This window comes from Clarias gariepinus, chromosome 3 (assembly GCF_024256425.1).
Source record: "Clarias gariepinus isolate MV-2021 ecotype Netherlands chromosome 3, CGAR_prim_01v2, whole genome shotgun sequence".
Classification (NCBI taxonomy): domain Eukaryota; kingdom Metazoa; phylum Chordata; class Actinopteri; order Siluriformes; family Clariidae; genus Clarias; species Clarias gariepinus.
Genome location: NC_071102.1, coordinates 24,140,001 through 24,163,792, shown reverse-complemented (window position 1 = coordinate 24,163,792; position 23,792 = coordinate 24,140,001). Strand labels below are relative to the sequence as shown.

Below are 23,792 nucleotides of genomic sequence, written 5' to 3'. Positions count from 1 at the left end.
TCCCCTCTCCCCCTTTTCGTCTTGCACAGTTACCCTTTCTCCACTCTTTTCACACACGCGCACGCGTGCACAACAGAAACACTGTTTTATCGAAATAAGAAACAAGAAAGTACACGCTTGCAAGGATGTTTATACCAATAAGGGACGAGCACTAAGACCCAGCAGGGAAGACGATTACACACAATTCTGCAGCGCAAGAGAGAAAAAACGTTGGCTCAGTTGCGATCACGTGGCGCTCTGCGTTAAAACAAGAAGCGCATGCGTGATACATGATACTTGGTACTCGTAAACCGAGACTTGTTCGTTTTCCAAATCAACATTCATTGAAAGTCTTTGCTTGTCTTGCGGAATGCTCGCAAACCGCGTTACTTGCAACCCGAGCTTTCACTGTTTTTGTAACAAAACACGCATACATGCCTATCTATTGCCGTCGCAGCAACCTTTAGTTGCATGTTTTTGTTCCCTTGTGGTTGGCATGTTGTTCACATTCCAAAGAGCTAAATCTTAACTATATTTTGGAATATATATGTTGAAGTTTTTTAAATTTATTAAACTGCACACACACGCTCTTAAATTTATGAAACTGCACAGGCTAAAAAAGATACTGCACAAAAACTGTGATTTGTGATAAAACCATGCAACAGAACTAGTTTTCTGTGTTTTAAAGCTCAGGGTCTACTGGTAGTTTTAGCTCAAGGTGTGACGTCAGTTGCGAGGCAGGAAAGAGTTTCTCGTTACAACTGCAATTCTCCTTGCAGATAAATAGTTTCTTAGTCTGAAACTGTTGTGGTAATCTTGTCTCTCTATATCTTTGTGTTTTAGGTTTGGTGCCCAGCCTTTGAGTCTAAGTAAATTTGTACCACATCTCTGCACACTAACAGGAGACCAGAACCCTCAAGTATGAATTAGTTTTTTATATTTGTGTGTGTGTGTATGTATGTGTGTGTGTGTGTGTGTGTTTTTGTTATACAGTGGGAGCTGCTCCTGGGAACCAGATCACCCAGTGAGAGCAGGATTAAAAAGGAGCAAGAAAGTGAAATTGTAGCTTATGAAAGGGTTTAAAATTTAAAAAAAAAGGGAGGGGGAGGAAAAAAATAATCAGATGAGATGTACCAATCTGTAGACAAAATCCTCAGTAGGAGTTGGCGAGGAAACTGGAATGTGTGCAGGTCTGGGTGTGTTTGTGATCATTTTATATTGAAGTCTTTGCATGCGTGTCTTGTACCCTGCAGGTACGGGAGATCGCAATAACAGCTTTGGTTGAGGTGTATCGGCATGTAGGAGAGCGAGTGAGGGCAGACCTGGGAAAGAGAGGACTGCCGGCTGCACGGTCAGTGTTTCTACAGTGTCTCTCTCTCTCACTCACGTGCACACTGTTTTTTGCTTTTTTTCCCCCCCTATTAAATCTATACTGCCTGGGCGGTAAAAAACTCTGTTTTAGAATGGTCACATTATTGGGGTGCATTAAGCAAAGAAAGCAACTAAGGAGATTTTTTTTTTTGAGTAATGGAATTGAGTTAAGAGCTCTTCAATACATTAATAAAACATGGAAAGATAGTGCTGGATCGTCAGCGTTGTGGAAGTATTGTGGTAAAAAAATAAAAATAAATCATGAATGGAGATCATGGATTAGGACTAAACAGCTGTGTGGCCATAATAAAACCACTTGGTCATAAAGTTAATCAGGAAAAAAAGGCTTTAATTTGCAAGGGATCATAAACATTGGACTTGTGTTGGAATTAATTAAAATGAAACAGAGGCACTAATGCACATGTAATTTTAGCTCAAGGTGTGACGTCAGTTGCGAGGCAGGAAAGAGTTTCTCGTTACAACTGCAATTCTCCTCTCAGATAAATAACTTCTTAGTCTGAAACTGTTGTCCTAATCATGTCTCTCTATATCTTTATGTTTGGTCCAATGTCCAATGTTTATGCTCTGGAGCGATGGCCAGGCGATGTACATTTACAATTAAGATTTAGAAATCTACGGACTAGTGACGTACAATTAATCACATTAAAATAAAAACCGCAATATGGACCTGTGCGATTATTTAATTGGAAAAGGCTGAAATTTATTACAGGTAATGTACACATAGTTTGGAATTTTGTGTAGGGTTTGTATACAGGTGCATCTTAATAGATTAAAATATCAATCAAAAGTTGATTTATTAAGTAATTCAATTCAGAAAGTGAAAGTCATGAATTATATACATTTGTACACAATGAGCAATGTATATAAAATGTTTATTTAAATTTTTAATACAGCTAATAAAAACTGAGAATTCAGTATTTCAGGAAATTTTAATAATACTTAAGACCAATAAAAAAAAAACAACCTATTTAGACACACGCACACCCCAACTTTTTTTTTTTCTTCTTTTTTTTGTGAAATGTTGGACCTCTGATAAGTACAAACATGTACAGCACTCAATACTTGGTCGGGGCTTCCTTTACATTTTCGATTGTCATTAACTATAAGCCATAATCATCAAAATTAAAAGAGATAAACCAGTAAACCCAGTAAGTCGGAGATTTTTATGAAGCACCACAACTGGGAACCAGATCTAAAATATCTATGTTGTAAATATTAGGACTCGATCAGCAATAAAGATTCCTTTAGAAAGTTCAGGCCTGTCTACAGGAATACATGTATATAGTAGTAATCTTTTTAGTCTTTTTAATTCGGTAACAGCCAGTCAGAGGAGAATTTTTTGTCTTTTATGAGCAGAAGAAAGTAGAAAGAATGGGGACACAGATCACAGATAAATAAAGCTCAGCTGGCCCACACCGATGTCGTCCTTTTGCTAGAAAGACAACAGTGTTAAAATGTGACCAGCAAGATTATAGAGTGCAGAACCGAGAAGAGTCTTAATTACAGCATGAGTGCATAGGTTAGACGTCACATGTGCATTACATCACATGAAATGGCTAGCTCAGTGATGTTAGAAGGACCCCCGATGAACAGAGATTTTATAGTGTTGTAGCAATGACCTTGATTCTGGGCGTTGTTTGTTTGTTTGTTTGTTTAGTAACTTTGTGTGTAAATATTTGTATAAACTAAACCAAGCTGAAATCTCCTTCAGATTTACAGAAGATTCGTTTTTTTTTTTTTTTTTTTGTGTCTCTCTGTGAATGCCAGTTACAAGTGTGTGCAAAAAAGGCTAAAGTGCCCAAAGCGATGCCTTAAAAGCTGCATATGGCATATTTTTGGTCTGAAGATGTACCTGGTTATCACGGAAAAAGCATAAAAGGAAAAGCTAACTAATTTTGGTCTGATATTCATAAGGAAAGTGAAAGTTTCTTAAAGAGAATCATTACTGGTGACGAGACACGGATTCATCACCACGAGTCCGAGAGTAAAAGGCAGAGTACAGAACGGAAACATCCTTACTCACCGACTAAGAAAAAGTTCAAAAGTCAGCCAAGGGCTGAAAATTTATCAATCCGCACGTCAGTGTGCATGTCCGCACGCTTCTATCAACACTTGGCAGAAACTTGGTTTTGAGGTGTTAAAGCGTCCTCCCTCCCTGTAGTCCTGATCTCGCTCGATCAGTCTTTTATCTCTTTGGTCCCCTGAAAGCAGCCCTACAAGGAAGAAGATTCACTTCTGATGAAAAAGTGAAGACAGCAGTGCATTCTGGTGCTCGCAGCTCAGCGAGCACCAGTAAACATTTTTTAACGAGGGAATAAGAAGGCTTGTTTAGAGATGGACAAACATGTATTAAAAAGCAAGGAGATTATGTCAAAATGTTTCTTTTTCTAAAAGTTAACTAAAGTATTTTCTACAGCTAGAGTCCGGTGATATTTTGGCTCACCCACGTATTTTATTTTATATTTATTTTATTTATGCACAGACAGAGACCGTATATACCTTATTATTTCTTCTATTTAAATGTTTTTTGATGTAAGGCTTTGCATTCTCTGTCGTTATTTAGTGATATTTCATAGTTTATCATAAATGGCCGTAATTGTAAGCAAGTTATGTAATTTCCCCGATGGTGCTCCTAGACACTGATCCAATAAACTGGCATGGGAGTTTGTTTATTTATTTTTTAATTTTTGATCGAGACTCCAAACCTCCTCCGCCCCCTAGTACCAAAAACAGGACTAGAATACACATGTGCAGAGTTTTATGCGTAAATCTGTTAATTTTAATGGTAGCATGCTTGTGTGTCGGCTTGGTAGAAATATCAGGGAATTGCTGGGAATTTGGAGCACCTCAATGTCACTGCTCGGTTAAAACAAAAATACCTGGCCAGCAAGCAGTGGAAACTAGCACTGCTCAAGGAATAGAGGACAGTTAGTGCTAAAAGTTTATTATAGTCTGTACACTTAAAATAGGCTGAATGGAGTAAAAATATGTTGTTTTAAAAACTCAGGTATCACTCAGATCAGTGCAATAAATATTAATTCATTTTTAGTTGTGTTTTTTTTTTGTGCCGTAAAAGGCTCAGTACGTAACACCAGGCTAGTGTTTGTTTAATACTGCGTTTGAGGTGATTTCTTGTATTTATTCATTTATTAGTGCCGTCAATCAATTGAAAATTTTAATCTAGTTAATCACCGTCATAGTCTCTTGTAAGTGCAATAAACGAGACATAGTCTCTTGTAAGTGCAATAAACGAGACAATGTATTCTTGTAAAAAATAATTCCCCTTTGAAGGTAGCTCGAGCACACTTTGGATTAACTTTGGTTTTATCCAAACTTCTATCTAGAAGCTTTTAAGTTGCCATTCAGTTCCCTCAGTCATCTTGTTACACAGCCGGCACTGCGATTCTGGGGCTCCATTAGGGTCAAACTTGGTTGCATGATTAATTTGCGTTTATAAATAGTATCGCATTAAAATTCCTAAGATGAATCAGATGCATTGTTACCGTGTTCATATTGACAGCACAATACATTTTTTTTTTTAATGCAAACGTTCTCAGGAAGGTCTGGAATTTGAATGAAATCGGTCTTTATTTCTCTACATCCAAAACATTTAATGAAGGCAAACCCAGAATGTTTCATGTTCAGTCAAATATGGATTTTGTGAGGTTAATGTGACTGTGAGTGCTGACTTATACAAAAGCCACACGCAGTTTGGAATGATTGCTGCAGCTGGTTAAAATTAGTTTTTGGATTTTTTTTTTTTTAACCATTATGTAATGGGATACAATGCAAGTCAGTTTGGGGTTTTTTATTTATTTTAAGTGTGTGGGACACAAAGGTAAGCTGAGACTTTTACCACTGCCATGAAATGCTTTAGCTATTTTAGACACGTGTCTCTCTTTCTGTCTGTCTTTTTTTCTTTTCTCTTCCTGCTCCATTTGCATTTGTATTCTGCTGCATCATATCCTGCTCTGTATTGGATTATCCAGGGAATGAAAGAGACTGCATGTTTTACTCCATAATGCTCCAGATTTCATGGTGCGTGCGAGCATTAAACGCACACTAGGCTGTAGGGAAAGCGTGAGGATGACTGAAGAGGAGAGAAAACATCTTGTTGACATGGTTACAGACCGAAAGGCTGGACTTGTAGAACGTGCCAATCAAAACAAGGTAAGGTCGAGTGACGTGGACGGACCGAAGGAAGCTGAAGGAGGGAGGAAGGACGGTATGAGACAGGGGTGTGTGTTGAAAGTGTATGTGTTGGGGGAGGGGCAGGCTCATTCGTCTCGTTTCCAAGCTGCTGTCCCCTCCCACTGGTGTGTGTTCCAATAAGGAGGCTGTGTAAAAGGGGAACCGAATCCCTTAGCTGTCACACACAAACGCACACGCGTGCACGCACACACACACACACACACACACACACACACACACACACAAATACTGCTATGCAGTTTCTCAGTCCTGAGCACACGCCGCTCATGTAGGATACTTGGTTTAGGAGTTTGCCGCTTTTTCTTTAATCCTCTTCACATACAGAGCAAGAGCAAGATGTCTGTCCAGGTGGGTGGGACTGTTTTTGCTCCCTGACCCCTTTTCCATTTTGCTGTTTTCGCTATAGCAAATGTCGTCTCTCGTCCCCCTTTCAGAGGCTTCGTGTTTGCTTTCTAACTGTCTTTACACCATTTTGAAGACAAAAGGCAAGAATCCATATTGGCTGCACAGAATGGGGGAACGGGGGAACTGTCTGTGGCTGTGTCATGGACGCCTTGCATGTCTGCGTACGCGAGGATAACATGGCTGATCAGTATCGGCTGTGATCATTTTAACAGACATGCAAGTGTGTTCGGTGCCTCAGTGCTCGCTCGCATGCTTAAGCGCTGCACACCTTCTGCAGGAACTCCTCCAGACAATCAGTAACATTTTGTATATTTCTTTGAGTTTTTTTTTTTTTTGTCTTAAGACGAACTCGATACTGTGTGCATTATTATATATATATTTTTTTTACTGTGCGTTTTTTTTACACTTTCAAAAGCGACTGGCATTTTTATCTAAGAGTAGTACTGCGATTAATTATTTATTATTGTCTGCAGCCTTCATCCGACTCCCATTGGTTGATTTTGCTCTTTTTAAATGCATTCTAGTATTAATTGTAGTTCTGTTGTTGGTGATGCAATGTCAATTTCAGACTATTTTATGTGTTTCGAACACAGATATTTTTCATATACACTGTCTGGATAAAGTCGCACGTTCTAATATTTCGTTGAACTAATTTTCATCGTTTTGCCATAAGCTTTGATTACGCCACAAAATCACCATAGAACAGTTTCTCCTTATGCACTGTTACAACGTTTATCTCCGTGCTGAGTTATGTATTGCTGTACTCTTGTACAGGTATTCTCTGACTTACGAACATTCAAGTCACGTATATATTGCAGATACAAACAGACCATGGTTCTACGAACATTCGTAGCCGTGAACTATTCACGGAAGTAGCTTGCGTGTATTGTACAAAAAATACACACTGCAATTATATGAACATAAAGTAAATGCATAAAATCTATAAAGTCCGATATATTGTATGTGCGCGTGTGATGGTGCGGGAGAAATGAGTTGGCCTCACCGGTTTCAATCAATCAGTCCGGGAGCATGATGATAGAAAAAAAATGCCTGTGCTGATGGCAAATAATCCTATTTTGGGAAAATCCTCAAGAAAACAGAGTTCACAGTCCAATACAGCGGAAAACAGCTCAGAGACAACATGGATATTGGATTCCCCATGCGAATTGAAGGTGTAGATACAACACTGCGAGATTACTCATTACTCCTTAGGTATTCACTTGTGCAGTGCAGACCTTTCCCCATGCAGTGTGGGGAAAGGGGATGGAGATTTAATTAAGTGGATTGATATGCTTTACATTTTATATTTGTGTCAAAGGCTCACTTTGTTGGACTTAAGAAAAAATCTGACTTACGAACCTGCTCCTGGAACGGAACTCGTTTCTTATTCATTGGCTACAGTCAGCTAAGCATTGTCGTCGTGCCGTGCCATTGGGCAAGAAAAAAAAAATTCAATCTTTTGATATCCTGGTCATTCAGTACATTCAGGTTGTCAGCTGACTTCATTTTATTGCCACATAACGTTGCTGAGTCTAGACCTGAGCAACTGAACCAACCCCAGATCACAACTATGCATGATGGGTGCATCGTTTGTGCGCTTCCCCTTACCCTGACACACCCATCACTCTGGAATAGGCTCAATCTGGACTCATTAGGCCACATTAACCTTTTCCTCTCCTTTCAAAGTCCAATATGATGAGCCTCATTAACAATTGGTTTTCTTATGACCATGAGTTCTCATCACACTGTGTGTGTAGAAATGCTTTTACTTTCATTATTAAACATAGCTATGATCTCTACTGTCAGATTTATGTTTTTATGATGCAGCTTTAGGTATTTACGTGAGCTCCAGTAATTGTCATTTATTTATTTTTTTTAAATCTAATCTTATTTCATCTGCTTTCAGGCCAATAATTTGACTCTCCTGAAGCAAAGTAACATAATTTTCATGACCGTGTCAAGGATGCGTCTTAATGCATGGTTGTTTAAGAAATGAGAAGCTAATCACTCCCGTCAGTTAGGATTACAAGAATTCTTGCCAGCTGAAACATATTAGTCACTGCAGTTATTATTCAATTAAAGGCTGTTAAAAGTATTTGCTTATTTAAATTTTAAAAACAGCTTTTGCATAAGTAGTCTGTAGTGTTTTTAAATATTATGATTTTTCTTTTCTTTTCGGTTAGGATTAGAAGACTTCTCTAAATTCCACTGTTTGGTTAAATCTGTTCCTTAAGGTATTTGTGTCATTTGTTATTACATATTAATGGCATCAACAGAGAGTCAATAGACAGCCCAGCCTACCAGTTTCGGTTTTTGGAGATTAGTAGTTGCGCAGCCTCTATTAGCAGATGGTGATGTAACTACAAAGTCTTAAAACTAGCACCGTCTCTAGAGATCAGCTTATTGTTTTTCCATGCACATTTGGCTGCCAAGGTTTTTGGCACTCAAATGTGATTGAAATATTGTTGTATTAATAGTTTCATAATCTCCACAAAAAAAAAAAAAAAAGATCGTAACATTTAGTACCTACTTCAAACACTTCTGGCAGCTTTTCCTCTCAGCGTGGGCTGTCATGTTAAAAGGTAAAATGTGTTTTTTTATTTGGAGTTTTCTGCCGTTGGGGACAGGTTATATCGAGCTTTTCCATAAATTCTACACCAACCTTGCCTTCACCTTGAAAGACTTAACAGATTCTGCTAAGAATCAAGTAAATCATGGTTTAATTCCTATCTCTAAATTTTTCAGCTTGGACTTGAACTTGGGTCAGAAGTAAAAAAATTTTAATAAACAAACAAATAAATAAATAGTGTTTTGTTTTGTTATTGTTAAATTAATCCAGTGCAGCATGAAACTAGTGTGTTAAAAGATCATAATACCTCTGGGGCTCAACACAAGAATTGTTGCCAGCTGAAACATATGTGTCACTGCAGTAATTAAGAAGAGAGACACAACAGAAAAGTGTATCAGGAGATTGCATGTTCAAAACCCAACAGTGTCAGAGAGCCATTAAAGCAATGGCCATATTACTTGCCGGTCCAGTGTGTTTGCCTTTGAACTTGTGTGTGCAAAAGAGGGGAGACATTGCTTTTCTCTGTGTATGTTGCACTTCTACGTGATAGAGCTTGTGTTGTGAGCAGGTGTCTTGGGAGTACTTGATAGTCTTTACACTCCCTTGTTAGTGCCTGATATGATAGCTGGTAGGTGGAAAATGGAAGATGGCCAAATTGTTGAGAAAATTGGCAGAAAATGGAAGGCGATAAGAATTTAACCCTTTAGATTTTTGTATATATGAACCTACATGAAATGTTTCTTGTGTTATAGCAGTTACAAACAGTTCCCTCACTGGCCTCTTTTTCTTTTTTTCCTCTTCATGATTTTCAATAATAACAAAACAAGTAATTGCAACAGCCTTCACCCTAAAAGTTTGCAGGAGTTACAGGTAACCTTTTAACTCGAGACACTAACATTTTCATTTAAGGACATGATATTTACAACTCCTTTTTTTTTTGGTTGTTTTTTTGGGATTGTGTTTGAACTGTCTTCGCAGTGAGAGAAGTAGTGCTGGTGTTCAGGAACTGCTAAATCATTGTCATTTAGTATTTATAACTTCTTTGTAAAAATAAACCATTTGTTGAAATTCGTACAATTTATGTATTGTTAGTCAAACCAGCAGAATCTGTCAGAACTGTTGTCTTAAAACTAAATAAAAATTAGCTTATGCCCATTTAATTTAACAATTCTTCTGATGTATAATTGAAATCTTCAAACTGTAGAAATATTAATACAGACTGTATTACAGTAGATATATATTTCTTAAAGGAGCATAAGACGATTGTCAGGTGTTACGAGTTAATTAATTTCTGTTAATAATTGTAAACATTTAAAAACTAGTAACCAATGATGTTTATTTTGCATAATATTTCTCTGTTACTCACTTGTCTGTTAATTTGTACACCACAAGAGGGCTCACTTGCAGTTCATAAATGTTTTAACATTGTATTTTTAGCTTCATCATTTTTGCCATGAGGACGGAAAGACGAGGAGTATTCTGTTTCTACTGTTTGGGCTCCATTAGTTTGTCTTGTATAATCAAATTATGATATTATTATGATTACGCTGCTGAAACTGTTTAAATAAAACTTAAGCTGGAAGTAAATGTGAATCTTTGCTCCATCATATATTAATCAATTATTGATTGATGACGTGTTCAATTATCGCATCAGAAAAATCTGTGAATTATTTTTTATTTTTTTTTAGAACCCTACAAGAAATAAAATTGGTTCAGTACACTCTGCGATGTTTTTTTATTTATTATATTTTATTATTTATCTATTATTAACTAATGTATTTATTCATTTACAGATTGCAGACCATTTTAGGCCGGTTCGATGAAGTGTTAAATTCTGGAAACATGGCCCTCAGCCTGAGTCAAGGTAAGCTGAAGTTAAAATTAAGTTAAAAGTTACAGTATGGAGTGGTCACATCTGTTGTTGTCCGAATTGAGGTACCAGCGCAGGTCGACTCATTCTTCAACGTACCAACACACACACAAACACTGAAAACAAGCAGGATATCATTTGGTGTGGGTGAGCCCACATTTGGCCTTGTTCTGAATGAAACAATAGTTAGTATGTGCAGGTGTTAAGAGAGCAGCATGGGAATTTATTTTGTTATTCAGGGGCAAATCACATACCCAGATGCTCAGGATAAGCAATCAAGCAAGTCATTAGGTAACCAAGTTATCACTTTTTGTACTTTGTAACTTTCTGGTGGACAAGAAGGTTCAAGAAGTAAAAAAAACAAAACACAAACTATGCCTTACTAATCTTTTCCTTTTTATTTAGTGATTAGATATTTAAACTAGAGCGATCCATATCGGTGCTATAAGTAAAGCTCTGCATGTCTGACTCACACTGCTGCCTGTTGATGCGTTTCACAAATCAGGTTTGGTTTTTTAGTTGATTACTCCATACAGCCGGGATTTCTTTAGAAGAATAACCTGTCCGATATTCGTTGTCTGGAAATGGTTATTTATCATTATGGCTATGTTTTTTAATTTGACCCATTTCTTGGAAATTGTTTTGCTGTGGTTTTAGTAGACGCTAGGATGTGTTTTTCATGAACGATTCGTTCTTTTTGAACGAATCTTTAACGTGACTCAGAAGAACGAGCAGTCTCGGAGAGTGATTCGTTCATTTTCACCTTCCTACTAACTGTCGCAAAACCTCCGTACGTTATGTACAGGAAACAGAAATGAGTAGTTACCTTTGATTTTTTTCTGTCCGAGTCCTTCGTTCATTTGTCACGTGACTCCCATAGACGCTATGCAGTGCAATAGATTCAGTAGAACGAACGACTCAGACTAGAAGATATGAGAGGTGAGATACTCATTCTGTTTATCATAATATGTCCCTAGCTGCATTGTAATATTTTTATTACTGGAACTATAGCCAAAATTTGTGTATGTAGACGTATTGGGAGTTCTTTAGTGCAAATGGAACATTTTATTTTATTTCTGATCAAAAGGACGAAATGAACTAAATGACTCAAAAAAAGATTTGTTAATTTTGATGAACGAGATTCAAAGAACCGAGTCATTAAAATGATTCAAACTTCCTATCACTAATAAACGCATGTTTGGAGCAACACCGCGTTGGTAGTATTATTTATTCAATCAGCCAAAATAAAAGCTAAAAAGAAAAAAAAATCTCTTTTGGTAATTCAATTTATACTTCAGAATAGGTTAAGGAATCTAACACCATAGTTGTGACAGTGTTGGAAAATGTACAGCAGAACGTGTGTATTACTGCTGCAACTAACGATTATTTTGATATAATTTTTTTTTTCTTCGATTAATCGGATAAACCCTAAACGCTTCTTTAATATGATGTTTTGCTTATAACTATATAAAACCATAAATCAGGGTATTATTTATGTCTAAAAGTAAACTTTAAAAAAATACAAAAGCCACATATAGAGTTTAATGATCTTTAATTTTGACATTTAAAGCTTATTTTAATGTAAATCAACATTTTTGTTTTTAACAATAATTGCAGATGGCAAGTGGACAGTGTGTTTATATGTGTATATAAAATTAATATATATATATATATATATATATATATATATATAAAACTAATATTAGTTATATATATATATATAACTTGTGTATATTTAGTTATTTATATATGTATATACAGTTATAGTTATATACTGCATATATATATATATATATATATATAACTGACATTCAGTTGTTAAGATATAAACAGCTAAAATAATGTAATTTTGTATAATAAAATGATATATGCACAACTAAAACCACAGTAAATAACGTTTGAAAACACATTTGCTAGTTAACAAGTTAACTTTGTAGTGGACTATAAAAAAAAAATGTAGAAATGCAAAAAGCTAATAGTCACAAATGTACTGTTATTTGCATTCACTGAAAACCACAACAATCACTAAATGTAATATTCTACTGTTATTCGCACCGTGTAATTTAAGATAATCTAAAGTAGCGCCATTAAATGAATCACTATTGCTCATGAGGTGATTGTGCAATGTTATGATAGCGAGTAGCTCGTGAACAGATCTAGCGCGACTGTCCCGAAGTTAGCAAATAGTTTAAACAAAAGCACTTAAACTAAAGGAGCGCGACCACAAGATGCACAAATACACATAGACAGGCGCTCGCGCAATGGATGTTACATCGTGTATAACTTTTACACGATGAAGAGATACAGTTTTACTGACCCTGCTGAGGTTTCGCCATCCGTAACACCGACATGTTTTCTTTTTAAGTGTTTGTGAATGACTGTGGTACTGCCATGGCATGAAAGCCTTGCACAGCGTGCAGGTTACCGTCTTCTTAGAGGCGTTTAATGTAAATTGCTATCAAACCATGGATGACTCGGGGCGTGCGCTTTTTCCTGCAGACGCTTCTGTAACATCCATTGCGCGAGCGCCTGTCTATGTGTATTTGTGCATCTTGTGGTCGCGCTCCTCAGTGACGTGAGCAGCCCAAGTAATAGATAACGACATTTTATCGATTGTTTGTTGCAGCCCTAGTGTGTATAGAAGATCCTCAAGTAAAGAGTGTTTTTGCTTTGCAATGATGTGAATGCTATTTAGTAGAAACCGGGTTTATAATGTTAATTTCAGATCTTTTCCTAGTGATATGTCGTGCGAGACACTCTCGTAAAGCTGTGGGTGGCAGCAGCCACACTTTCATCAGGACAATAGACAAAACTGGTAGCATGTCGAGTGGTAAAAAAACATGGACGACTTTACAGTCTTGTAGATTTCCAACATGAAAATGCAGACGACTTCCGGGTCGGATGTTGTGATTTTCACACATAACAAAAATACAAAACTCCTACTTGTCTCCTGTTTCTGGTGAGAAGAAGAAAAGAAAGTCACATACTCATGATCAACATTTTTGTAATCTAAATCTTTACGTACAGTAAGCTAAGCGATGACGTTCAGTAGGCCAGGCGTCTAAAATGCATTTTTGACTTTTAACTTACATTTTAGGCAGACTCTTTTATCCAGAGCGACTTTTTATTATTATTATTATATATTTTTTTTATGTACAACTAAGGTGTTGAGTGTTTAGGGCCTTGCTTAAGGGACCAACAGGTGGTCATGTGATTTGAACCTGGATTTTCCGAACTGTAGTCTAATGCCTTAACCACTGTGCTACCGCTAACTGTCACGTCATTTTTGTATTATTTCTACTGTAATAATTATTTGATAGAGACTTGTATCACAGACACTCAACTAGAGATGAGCCTAAAAATAAAAACACAGGGTATGGTAAAGCTGTCTGTCTATTTATTTATTTATTTTGTTAGTACTTTGTAACAGTCAGTAGTAAATCTGTTTATTTTTAAGTTTTCTTATGTCTTTAGGAAAATGGCCTTTAAGGCATCTCCGTAGCTGCTGCAATGGGAATGATAACAGGAATTCTTCTCATAGATATTACAGATGTTTACAGCTGTTACATATAAATAAATAATTAAAACGATGACGTTTTACAAGTTAAGGCTTTATACGTCACATATACATTAATGCACAGTGAAATTCTTTCTTCACATATTCCTGCGTGAACAGGGGTCAGAGTGCAGGGTCAGACATGAGCATAGGGTTAAGGGCCTTGCTCAAGGGCCCAACTTTGGCAAGCTGGTGGAGATGGGGTTTGAACCACCAACCTTCTGATCAGTGACTCTGAAAGTTAGCCGGTTTAATGATAGTGGGAAGTGAAGTGGGATTAACATGAACATAAAAATTTTGGAAAATTTTTGATTTAATCATAATGATGATGATTTTTACAGAACATTATGTGTTTTATGCCCGTATTAACGCCATGCACAGAATTCAGTAGTTGAAATGCTTTTTCGAAGTAGCTGCTGTCACTTGTGTCTAATTGGGACGGAGCTGAAGAAGAGGGAGAGTTATTCAGTAAACTTCTTGTCCAGTAAGCTGCAGGAGGTGGAGAGGGTTGGCGAGAGCTGTGCCTGTCACTGCTTTCCCTGACACTGTGTGACCGAGAGAGAGAGAGAGAGAGAATGTGAGTGAATGAAAGAGCCATCTCTTCTCAGAAGCAGCGTAGCCATGGCATGGTGGAGATGTTAACGGTGAGTGCATAACGCGTTTATGTCGTATTAGTCTCGCAGACTCGTATGTTATTCGTATGCTGTGTATTCTTTCCATCCAGCTGTTGCAGAAGGTCAGAATGCAGTTTGTCTTTCTTTCTGTAGCTGTAACGTGATTTTATGAAGATGAACTTTATCCTCAAGTGAGCGTCTGCACGATTCTTTTTTCGCGGTTTTGTCGTAGAGCAATTCCTATTCGTTTGAAGAACGTCGTAGTAAACGCAGCTGTGTGTGTGTGTGAGACATGGTCATGTTTGTTTCTGCGTCACAGGCTGTTTTTTAGGCCATCCCGCTGTCACGGTGATGTTCTTTTTGTGTGTGTGTCTGAAAGAGAAATTGCTTTAAAATGCGTGTTTGTAGGTCACAGGTCGACGTCGGACCTCAAACTTTTAACGTCTGTGCTTTTCCTGTGGATGAGCTCACTTCCTGATGAACAGATTAGATTAAGTTACAAGTTAGAGCGCATCCAGAAGAGCTCGTGTCAATGACGCCCAGCATGCTCTGCATCACAACCCACACACACACATATACACATTTTTATAAGGCTGTGTATATCCTAGGGTTGTTTAAAGCAAATTTTTATCTCGGCTGTATTCTTACACCCTGTTGTTTTTTTTTTTGTTTTTTTTGTGCGTACTAGCACAAGGATTTATGAAGCTGTTCGTTTAAGTTTCTCAGTAATATTCCTAGTCGTTTATGGATATCTCGGATTAACTCTGCCTTTTGTGCGAGGATTCGTTTCGAGACGATTTCTTTTTGTATTGTTTGGAAAAAATTTTCGTTATCTCGCATCATTCTTAAATGTTTTTTTTTTATTTTTATTTTTTTTTATTCCCAGCAAAGTCAACCAAGTCGTGATAACCACACTGCTTTTTGAAATTGAATCTCGATTCCATGAGGCATATGGACTCCCGCTGTTGTCATAGAAACAGCCTTTGGAGATGTGCCAGCTTCTCCCCGCCCCGGCTCTTTTTCTCCTTTTCTCTTTCTCCTCTTCACCCACTTTCTCAGCCCCTTCACGTCCTTTAATCTCTCTTTTTTTTCTCTCTTCCGCTCTCTTGTTTATCTTTTTTTTCCCTCATGTTTCTTCATTTGGTTTGTTTGGACACGCCCTTCTGCGCAGACAAAGGTGGATTATGCTAGTATGCTGATAATGCTAATGCCACGGCTTGAAACACAGAGGTCTTTCATGCCCTGAAGGAAGGATCAGCATTAGTAATGTCGACAGGCCCTGACCTAGAATCGGGGTCACGTCTCCTCTTTGCCGCACACACACACACACACACACACACACACGTATTAGTAAAGAGCATGTCTCATCTCGAGGGGTGTGGCTGGTCTTTTCAGCCCCTCCACCCCCTCGCCCTCCCTTATTATTACTATCATCCCTTCTGTAGAGGACACACTCTTGCCTGCCTGTTGTCGAGTGTGTGTGTGTGTTGGCTTGCTAGCGACGTATTAATACAGATTAGCTTAGCTTCTCTAGACCGGATTGAGCTCATTTATATTCGCCAAGCATCCTCCAATCTCTAAGCTTACTGGCTGGTAAAAAGATGATGTCATCACTCTCCCTATTGGTTCCTCGGACATCATGTGAAGGAGGAGTTGTGGGCCGTGAGAAAAGGGAGGAGGCTGATGGGAGAGAAAGGAGTAAAGGTGAAAGAGAGAGAGAGAAATTGAAATAAAACGAAAGGGAAGATGCTAACATGCTATAGGGTGGAGGTTCCTCCAGATCCCGATACGTTCTCCTCACAGTTTTTGTCTCCGTCATGTGAGCGCCGGTTTGGGCGTTGATGCGAGAGAGAGAGTAAGAGAGACGGAGCGTGAGACTGCTGTCAGGCATGAGGCGCCTCATCTGTAAAAGCATCTGTGACTGTAAGTGTCCCTTTAATGCACTGTGTGTGTGTGTGTATGTATGTGTGTGTGTGTGTGTGTGTGTGTATGTGTGCTGAGAGTGTATGGGAGTAAAGAAACCCCGAGTGTGAGCGTATCGATCGTGGAACAGGGTGTTGTCCGGCCGTCGTTACCATGGAGAGCACAGCACTGAGGTTTCGTTCAAGCTCTCGGATACGTCTGCATTCCGCTATCCATCCACTCGTGTGTGTGCGTTTGCTGCTTCGCACAGCCGGAGTGTGTAGGCGTGTGGAGGGGATGTTTGACACGTAGCAGCAGTGCTCTTTGTTTAGCTTAGGGTGATTTTAAGTGTGGAAGGTGATTCTTAACCTGAAGCGGTGCAAAAGGTCAGGAGTTTAACAACCAGCTAGAAATCGACCACCAACATTCTTCAGGGGTCGTAGAGGTGTACGCATACGCTCCAGGATTCGCCCGTCGATTCTTTCTTTTAATATCACTCAATATCATTTAGCTGATGGTTATATAAGGTGTGTTAAATAAGAGAGAGATTGAGAGATCTGCAGTGGAGGAGTTCTCGTCCATCCAGGCCCGAAGTCAAAAATTATCCCCAGCCTGGCTGTAGCTTTCGTGTTCCCTCGTTTTAAAAAATACTTGCCACGAATGCACCACTGTCTTCACTTCTTCATCAGAAGTGAATCTTCGTGAATCTCGTAAAGCTGCCTGTTGGATCAGGACGAGATCAGGACGCTTCAACAACAGAAAAAAACAAGTTTGTGTTTGAGTGTTGACAGTTTTGGGCAGAAGCGTGCAGACGTGCATCAGCATGAAAGACCCTCCGATTGCAGTCCTGCAATTTTAGTCTTCAGCTCTTCAATAAGCGTCTCGCTGTGATGAGCACTGTTGATCATTGAACCCTTTTTCCTGGTGATGTTCCAATACTGCTGGCCCTCGAGAATTCCAGAAAAACGTAGCGTAGATGAATCTTCCAGCTGATGGTTGACTTGAACTTTTGGGGAACTGCTTTAATAATTCTAAGACTAAGTGTTAATGAAGCCGAAATGTTTAGGAGAGGATGAGTCTGTGCGGATCCTGTGATGGATAGATTAGTGCTTTGTCTTTTCCAGCAAAGTTTCTGACATACCACATCGTGTTTGTGCCATCTGTGTCTCCGGCAGGCGTTTATTCGTTTGTTTAAATTCGACTGCATGTCGTCCTAGCTGAAGTGTTTGCCTGTATAACAGCTTTACGCTGCAGGATTATTATTATTATTAAAATTTTTTATTTTTTGCTCAGGTTATGTTGGTAATTTCACATTTATGGGGTTAGGATTTTCAGGTTCAGGAAAGATTCCTGATTATTTCTAGCTATGATAAACTTCTTCTCCATCAACCGTCCATCATCAGCAGATTGAGACACTTCACCTAATGAGTGTGTGTAGTGAGCGAGTGGTTGAAATAAAAAAAAAAAAAAAAAAAAAAAAAAAGTGAAAATCAGTAGGGAGTAGGATTAAAAAAGGTTATTAAACCGACTTTGTCATCTTAACAATTGTAGATCATTTTAACGTTTCGGTATATTGACATATATCTCCGGCAACCCATAAACACAATAATAATTCTTTTTTTTTTAATAATACAGTTCATCTGATTGTGTAATGATTATTGAGGCACTATCACAGCAAACCCCAGGATACACGGATGGATCAAAATCATCAGGAAATGAAGTGGCAGCAGCTTTTGCAACAAATCTGCTCCATCAGGGTTTTTACAAATCCCAGATCAATGTTAGATTTTTTTTTTTTATTACGAAGGCAAGTGCTCTGCTTATGGCTTTGAAATTCATTGAATCCACATGGTGAAAGGATTTCCTGATAATAACAGACTCTAAGTCATGTCTTGAAGCATTTGAAAATATAACAACAGATCACCTAACAATCGTGGAAATCCTAAATACGTTATAATTTTTAGAATTCCGTAATTTTAACATCATTTTCTGTCGGATACCTAGACACCCGGGAATTCCTGGTAATGAGCAAGCAGACGAAATCGCCAAAGAAAGAAAAAATCAAATCCTTTATACCTTTCACTGACTATGCATTAAAAATGTACATGGGATCAACGTTTAAATGAAATACTACATTAAATAAATCCTGATGTTCGAACAGAACATGTATTTCTTTTTAATCAACGTTAGGATCAAGTCACTTATACAAGATGCAGAATAGGACACTCAAAAGCTACGCACACATTTTACTATCAAGAGAAAATCCACCAGTCCTCATCTTATTTATTGTAATTGTTTTACTCCTGTGAGGAATTTATTCTGTTGACACTTTTTAATAGTTTTAAACAAATAAATCCAAATTCAGTTTTAAAGTTCTTAGAAGCAAATTAATCCTAAACATCTTTTCTAGTTTTAATATTGAATAACAACAACTGATGCTCCCCACGAATATAGCCGTTTATATAAGCCGAAAATATTTCATGAGGCTAAATGACCTTATGGTTTAGGAGTTCATGACTATGCTTTTTCAAACTCCGTCTTCAACTTCCCTCAGATCGTAGCTTTGATGACGATGACTCCGTGGATGGTAGCCGGCCCTCGTCAGCCCAGGCAGCTTTCAAAGTACCCAAAGTGCCGAAGAAACCCGCGGAATCAGCCAGCAGCTCCAGAAGACCCAGTGCGACAGGAACCACCAAAATGAGTGAGTACTGGAGTCACCCTTGTACACACACACACACACACACACACACACACACACACACACACACACAAATCGAGCGGTTAGAGGATTTCAACAGTGGGCAGCCTGGCATAGGAGGACATGGAGGGCTGTGAAAGGAGCAGGAGGCCCTGGGGTTCCTCTTGCGGTCTTTTAGAAGAAAGCTCATCTTATTTTTAGCTGATGGTGGAAATGCTGTTTATGCCTCTGGAACAGGCTAACTTGTTACACTGACTCGGCAGCAGCAGCTGTTATCTCTTTCCTCGAAAGCCTGCCTGAAAGGCTGTTCTTTAGAAATGAGATTAAGGAATAAATTGTGAACAAGATGAAAATTTCATGCTTTAAGGTAGAAATCAAGACACTTTACTTGCCTTTTCTTCCATATATATATATATATATAAAATCTGACCTGCAAAATTAAAATTAAAATTTTTATGATTAAAATTTTATTACTAATGAATATATACTCATTTTCCAACAGGATGCGAGTTCATGTCTGGAGCTAGTGCCGGTTCAATAGCGAACCTCCTAAGAACTGGCACTAGCATCAGACATGAACTAGCATCCTGGTGGAAAAGGGGTACATATTCATTAAAAGTTTGCCACTGTACACGTCTGTGTACATCTTTACTTTCCCAGCATTGCTAGCAGCAAATTATTATAATTTTTATCTAGCGGCATAAAATGTGCGTGGTAAGTACTTTAGCATGGCCTTGCGGCGAGCCGTTCTCCTTGCTTTTCGAGTCTGCGTTGGGATCAAACCATCATTACTAGAAAGCATTTGAGCTGCCCATTAAATAAGTTTTTTACTTATTAAATTTTTTAAAAGGTGGCATTCACAAACTTTTAGTTGTTCACGATAATCCCGCCCACCAGCTTCCAATGCGTAAGCGATTATTTGTTTTAGTTCAGCAAAACGGTCGTGCCGACATTTGAAACGAATGAAAAACTGGAACGAAATTGCGCTTCGAACCAGAAAAGGTGTAAATATGCAGTTAGGTTAGTCATCACGGAGTGTATGTTAAGTCCTAATCTGACCACCAGGCTGCGTCTGCGTCTCTCCTAAGCCTGAATTATTCTTCTACATCAAATCTAGAACTTGGAGTCTCGTGTACCGTATAGCTGTACATCATAGCCTGACCTGCACCTCCTCAGGATTGTAACTACATGCTGCAGCGACGCAGACCAGTACGACTGTGTTCGGTCCATGTGGTAGCATCAAATTTTCAGCTTCTTCTTCTACACATTCTCCCGCCTCCTTTGGTTGTGGTCGTTCTTCCAATCTTCTTTGACGTCTGGAGTAATTTCACTACAAGCAACTGCTGCTCAACATCTCTTAGCTTCAACTCCAACAAGAGCCGCTCAGTTTCATTCGCCATTTTTTGAGGTTAAACCACAAAAATCCATCAGTGCGTGACTCAGCACATTAACACATATTTGCCAGCTAGCGGTCCGGCGGAATAATTGCAGAGAGACACAAACACACCAGTAGAAATGTTCTCAACACGCTTCGTGTTCACAGCGGTCTTGACGCAGAAGCATGACTCAGACTCGAGTCATGTGTTTATTTCGCAGTGCATCAGCCGAAAGAGCTACAGGAATCCTGGGTGAAAGCCAGTAGTGGTTGGCTTCAATTCACGTTCGTTGTGATTTTCTACTTGTAGTTCAGATTGTCGATTGCATATTGGAAGAGAAATGCATAGAAGGAAGTATCGACAGTAATCGTGCTCTAGTTCTAATCCTGGTCCACTGAAGTTCTGGTTGAACAGACATGGATTTCATTGAAGGAGATTTTAATTTATTAATTTTTTATTATTTAGATGACTTTTTGTACAAACCGGCTCATAATTAATGCAACTGCGCAGGTAAGACTAAAGGTTTTTGCCAAAACTCCTAGTCTAGCCACTGCTGGGTTTTGAACTCATAACTTTCTAATTAGTAGCACAAAATCTCTGACTGAATCGCTGAGGTACGAGGTTAAAGTAGCATATGATGATATATATATATATATTTTTTCCCTTCCATAGACTTGAACCATTTTTTTTCTTTTTCTTTCCTGCTTTTCTATGGAAACTTCAGGAGAAAAAATGGTTTTAGGTCTAAAGGTATATAGTGCTGTTTGACTACTTTGGAATAAATTTAGTCAGAACTAGATAAAGTTTTTTCCGGTATAGATAGGGTTAGCAGTGTTTATCTGACAGCGCTGCTAGTAATATTTGGTGTGCCTCGGGTCTCTGTGAATCCAAACAAATAAAGTGACCAGCTGTCTATTCAGGAGAAAGCACATGCAGGTGAAAGTTGTGGATCTATGGAAAAAGAAAAAAAAACACTAAAGAGATGGAGCTGTGATGTTTTCTTTTCCTCCCTAAATATCTCTTCTCTACCTTGTTGCCTAAAAATCTAATTGTTAATTGTTAAAATTGAAACCAGCTATCATTTTACCATAAAATACACTGAAATACATTTACCCTGTTATACTATTATGATGATTAAAAACGACTTGCATGCAGATCTAAGTTGTGTATCTAGAGAAAACGCTGAAGAGATTTCCTTTTTTTCCTTAACAGAGATATATTAGTAAACAAGATGTGCTCGAATTCGTTCGCGTGGAATTAAATCGCACACTTTTAAGCGCGATAAACTTTTTTAAAAAAAGGACAGTGCCATCTGTTAAGTTTTGGAATTAACTAAAATGTTTACGTAACCGTGAAGTGCACGGAATGAAGGTGAGAGATCGCGTTTATTAAGTCGATTTCAGTTAAGCACACAAGTGTGTATTAAAGACGTACAGCACCATCTTTTGCATTTTGAGATGAACTAATGATTTTTTTCAAGGTCTATTATTATTATTATTTATATTTTTTTATGAATATTATTTTATAATATAAAAACATTTTCTATTTAAATTTCAAAGTAGCATATCTTCCTTTCCTGTGGCCTGTTTGCAATTAAATAAAGCCTATTTGTTACTTTGGCTAAATACACCTGTGAAAAAAACATTTAAGTTCATTCAGTTGTTTTTACGTGGTGCATGCAGAAACAGACAGACAGAAATTCCAATAAACATCTTTTAGTCATCTTGCACCCCTTAAAATTATTATTTTTATTTGCACAAATATCTTCAAAGTACATACACGCCAATTTTACAGTTTTATTTTATGTATAGATATTATACCGAATGTATTTAGTACTGAGATTAAATGTAAAAGCTTTCATTATGAAGGTATTAAATGATAAAGTTCTTTATTTGATTTAATTTTGCTCGTTACAAACTCACTGGAGATGTTGGCATGATTGGAAAATATCTTATAGCCGTGTGTAAGTGTGGTACAGTTTACTCTGTAACAACTAAGATTTTAATAACAGCCATAATGTTAAAAATCAAAAAATAAAATAAGAGTGAATTTATAAAAGTTCCAGACAAATCCTTAATTGAGGGCCATTTCACAGCAGGATTGTTATTATTATTATTATTATTGTTGTTGTTGTTGTTGTGCTAGAACAATGGCCTGTAATTTGATGTCAGGGGTGAGTTCAGGCTATTCCTGCCCAGCTGCTCCTCTCTAGCTGCTATATGAAATGCCCGGGGATGGGGGAAGCTTTGGCCCTGCTGCCTGTGTACTTGTGATTTGGTTAAAACACGTGGTATACAATATATGCATACTTAATAGAGAGTAGATGGATAGAGGGAAATGTTTGAATGTTTAAAATGTTAGCTTTATGGAATATATGCTCATTCTATTTTTTCCCCTATACAGTTAGTCCCCTACATACAAACATTCGAGCTTTTTATTCATTTATTTGTTAGTTTATTGTTAGTCACAGCTAATAAGCCGCAATTAGTAACGACTGAGATAAAAGGTAAAATATTTGAGAGAACGGTGCCAGGTGATTCGGTCAAACATCAGCACGATTCTCAAGAACACTATACTGTACTGTAATATACTATAGCTAATTGAGAAGAGCCAAGTGAGAGTTCTAGTATCTAAACAATGTTTGTTGGACTTATGAACAAATTGGACTTACGAACGAGTGCGCGTAACGAAACTTGTTTCGAGGAGACTAAGTGTGCCATGCTTTACCTTTTGTACAAAAAAAAACAGCTCTTGAAGTCTGAGTTTGCTGTATCTGTACTTTTGGCACAGACGTCCATCCTGAAACTCAACCGCTTGCTTCGCATTTCATCTGGGACGAAAAGGCTTACGAAAACTCCCCGTTTTCACACACATGCAATTATTCGCTCAGGTTTGGATGACCAAGACGCTTTTTTTTTTTGATCACACATCTCTTTAGTCAGAGCTGCCTGTCTCTGCACACTTGTGGGGGAGGGGCGGAGGGCGGTTGCTGCCCCTCGGGACCTGAAATTGACAGCTCTGTCGTGCAGAGACAGGATGTTCATTATTGTGTCAAGTGTTTCATTCCAGAGATTGTACCACAATGCAGTATGGCTAGGACATTGACCTCTTTTTCTAAATATGATGCACATAACGCAGGGAACCCCTATTTTGGCCTTGCACTGGTTTCCATAGAAACACTTTAGTGTGTGCTCTGTTGCTATGACAACAGCCGCAACT

The 23,792-nt window shown here is 38.1% G+C and overlaps 1 protein-coding gene across 42 annotated transcripts in view; it reads left to right on the top strand.

Moving 5' to 3' along the window:
• clasp2 (cytoplasmic linker associated protein 2) overlaps positions 1-23,792 on the top strand; it is a 65,252-nt gene that overhangs the window by 7,250 nt on the left and 34,210 nt on the right. For 35 of the 42 annotated variants that reach the window (XM_053492284.1, XM_053492283.1, XM_053492285.1 and 32 more), the window contains exons 5-8: positions 823-898; positions 1,233-1,330; positions 10,351-10,421; positions 19,054-19,200. In XM_053492284.1, coding sequence (XP_053348259.1) covers positions 823-898; positions 1,233-1,330; positions 10,351-10,421; positions 19,054-19,200 — 392 coding nt within the window. Of the gene's footprint in view, positions 1-822; positions 899-1,232; positions 1,331-5,841; positions 5,932-10,350; positions 10,422-14,552; positions 14,628-16,350; positions 16,521-19,053; positions 19,201-23,792 lie in introns of those variants that run through there. The other 7 variants (XM_053492320.1, XM_053492319.1, XM_053492315.1 and 4 more) reach the window with 6 other exon arrangements.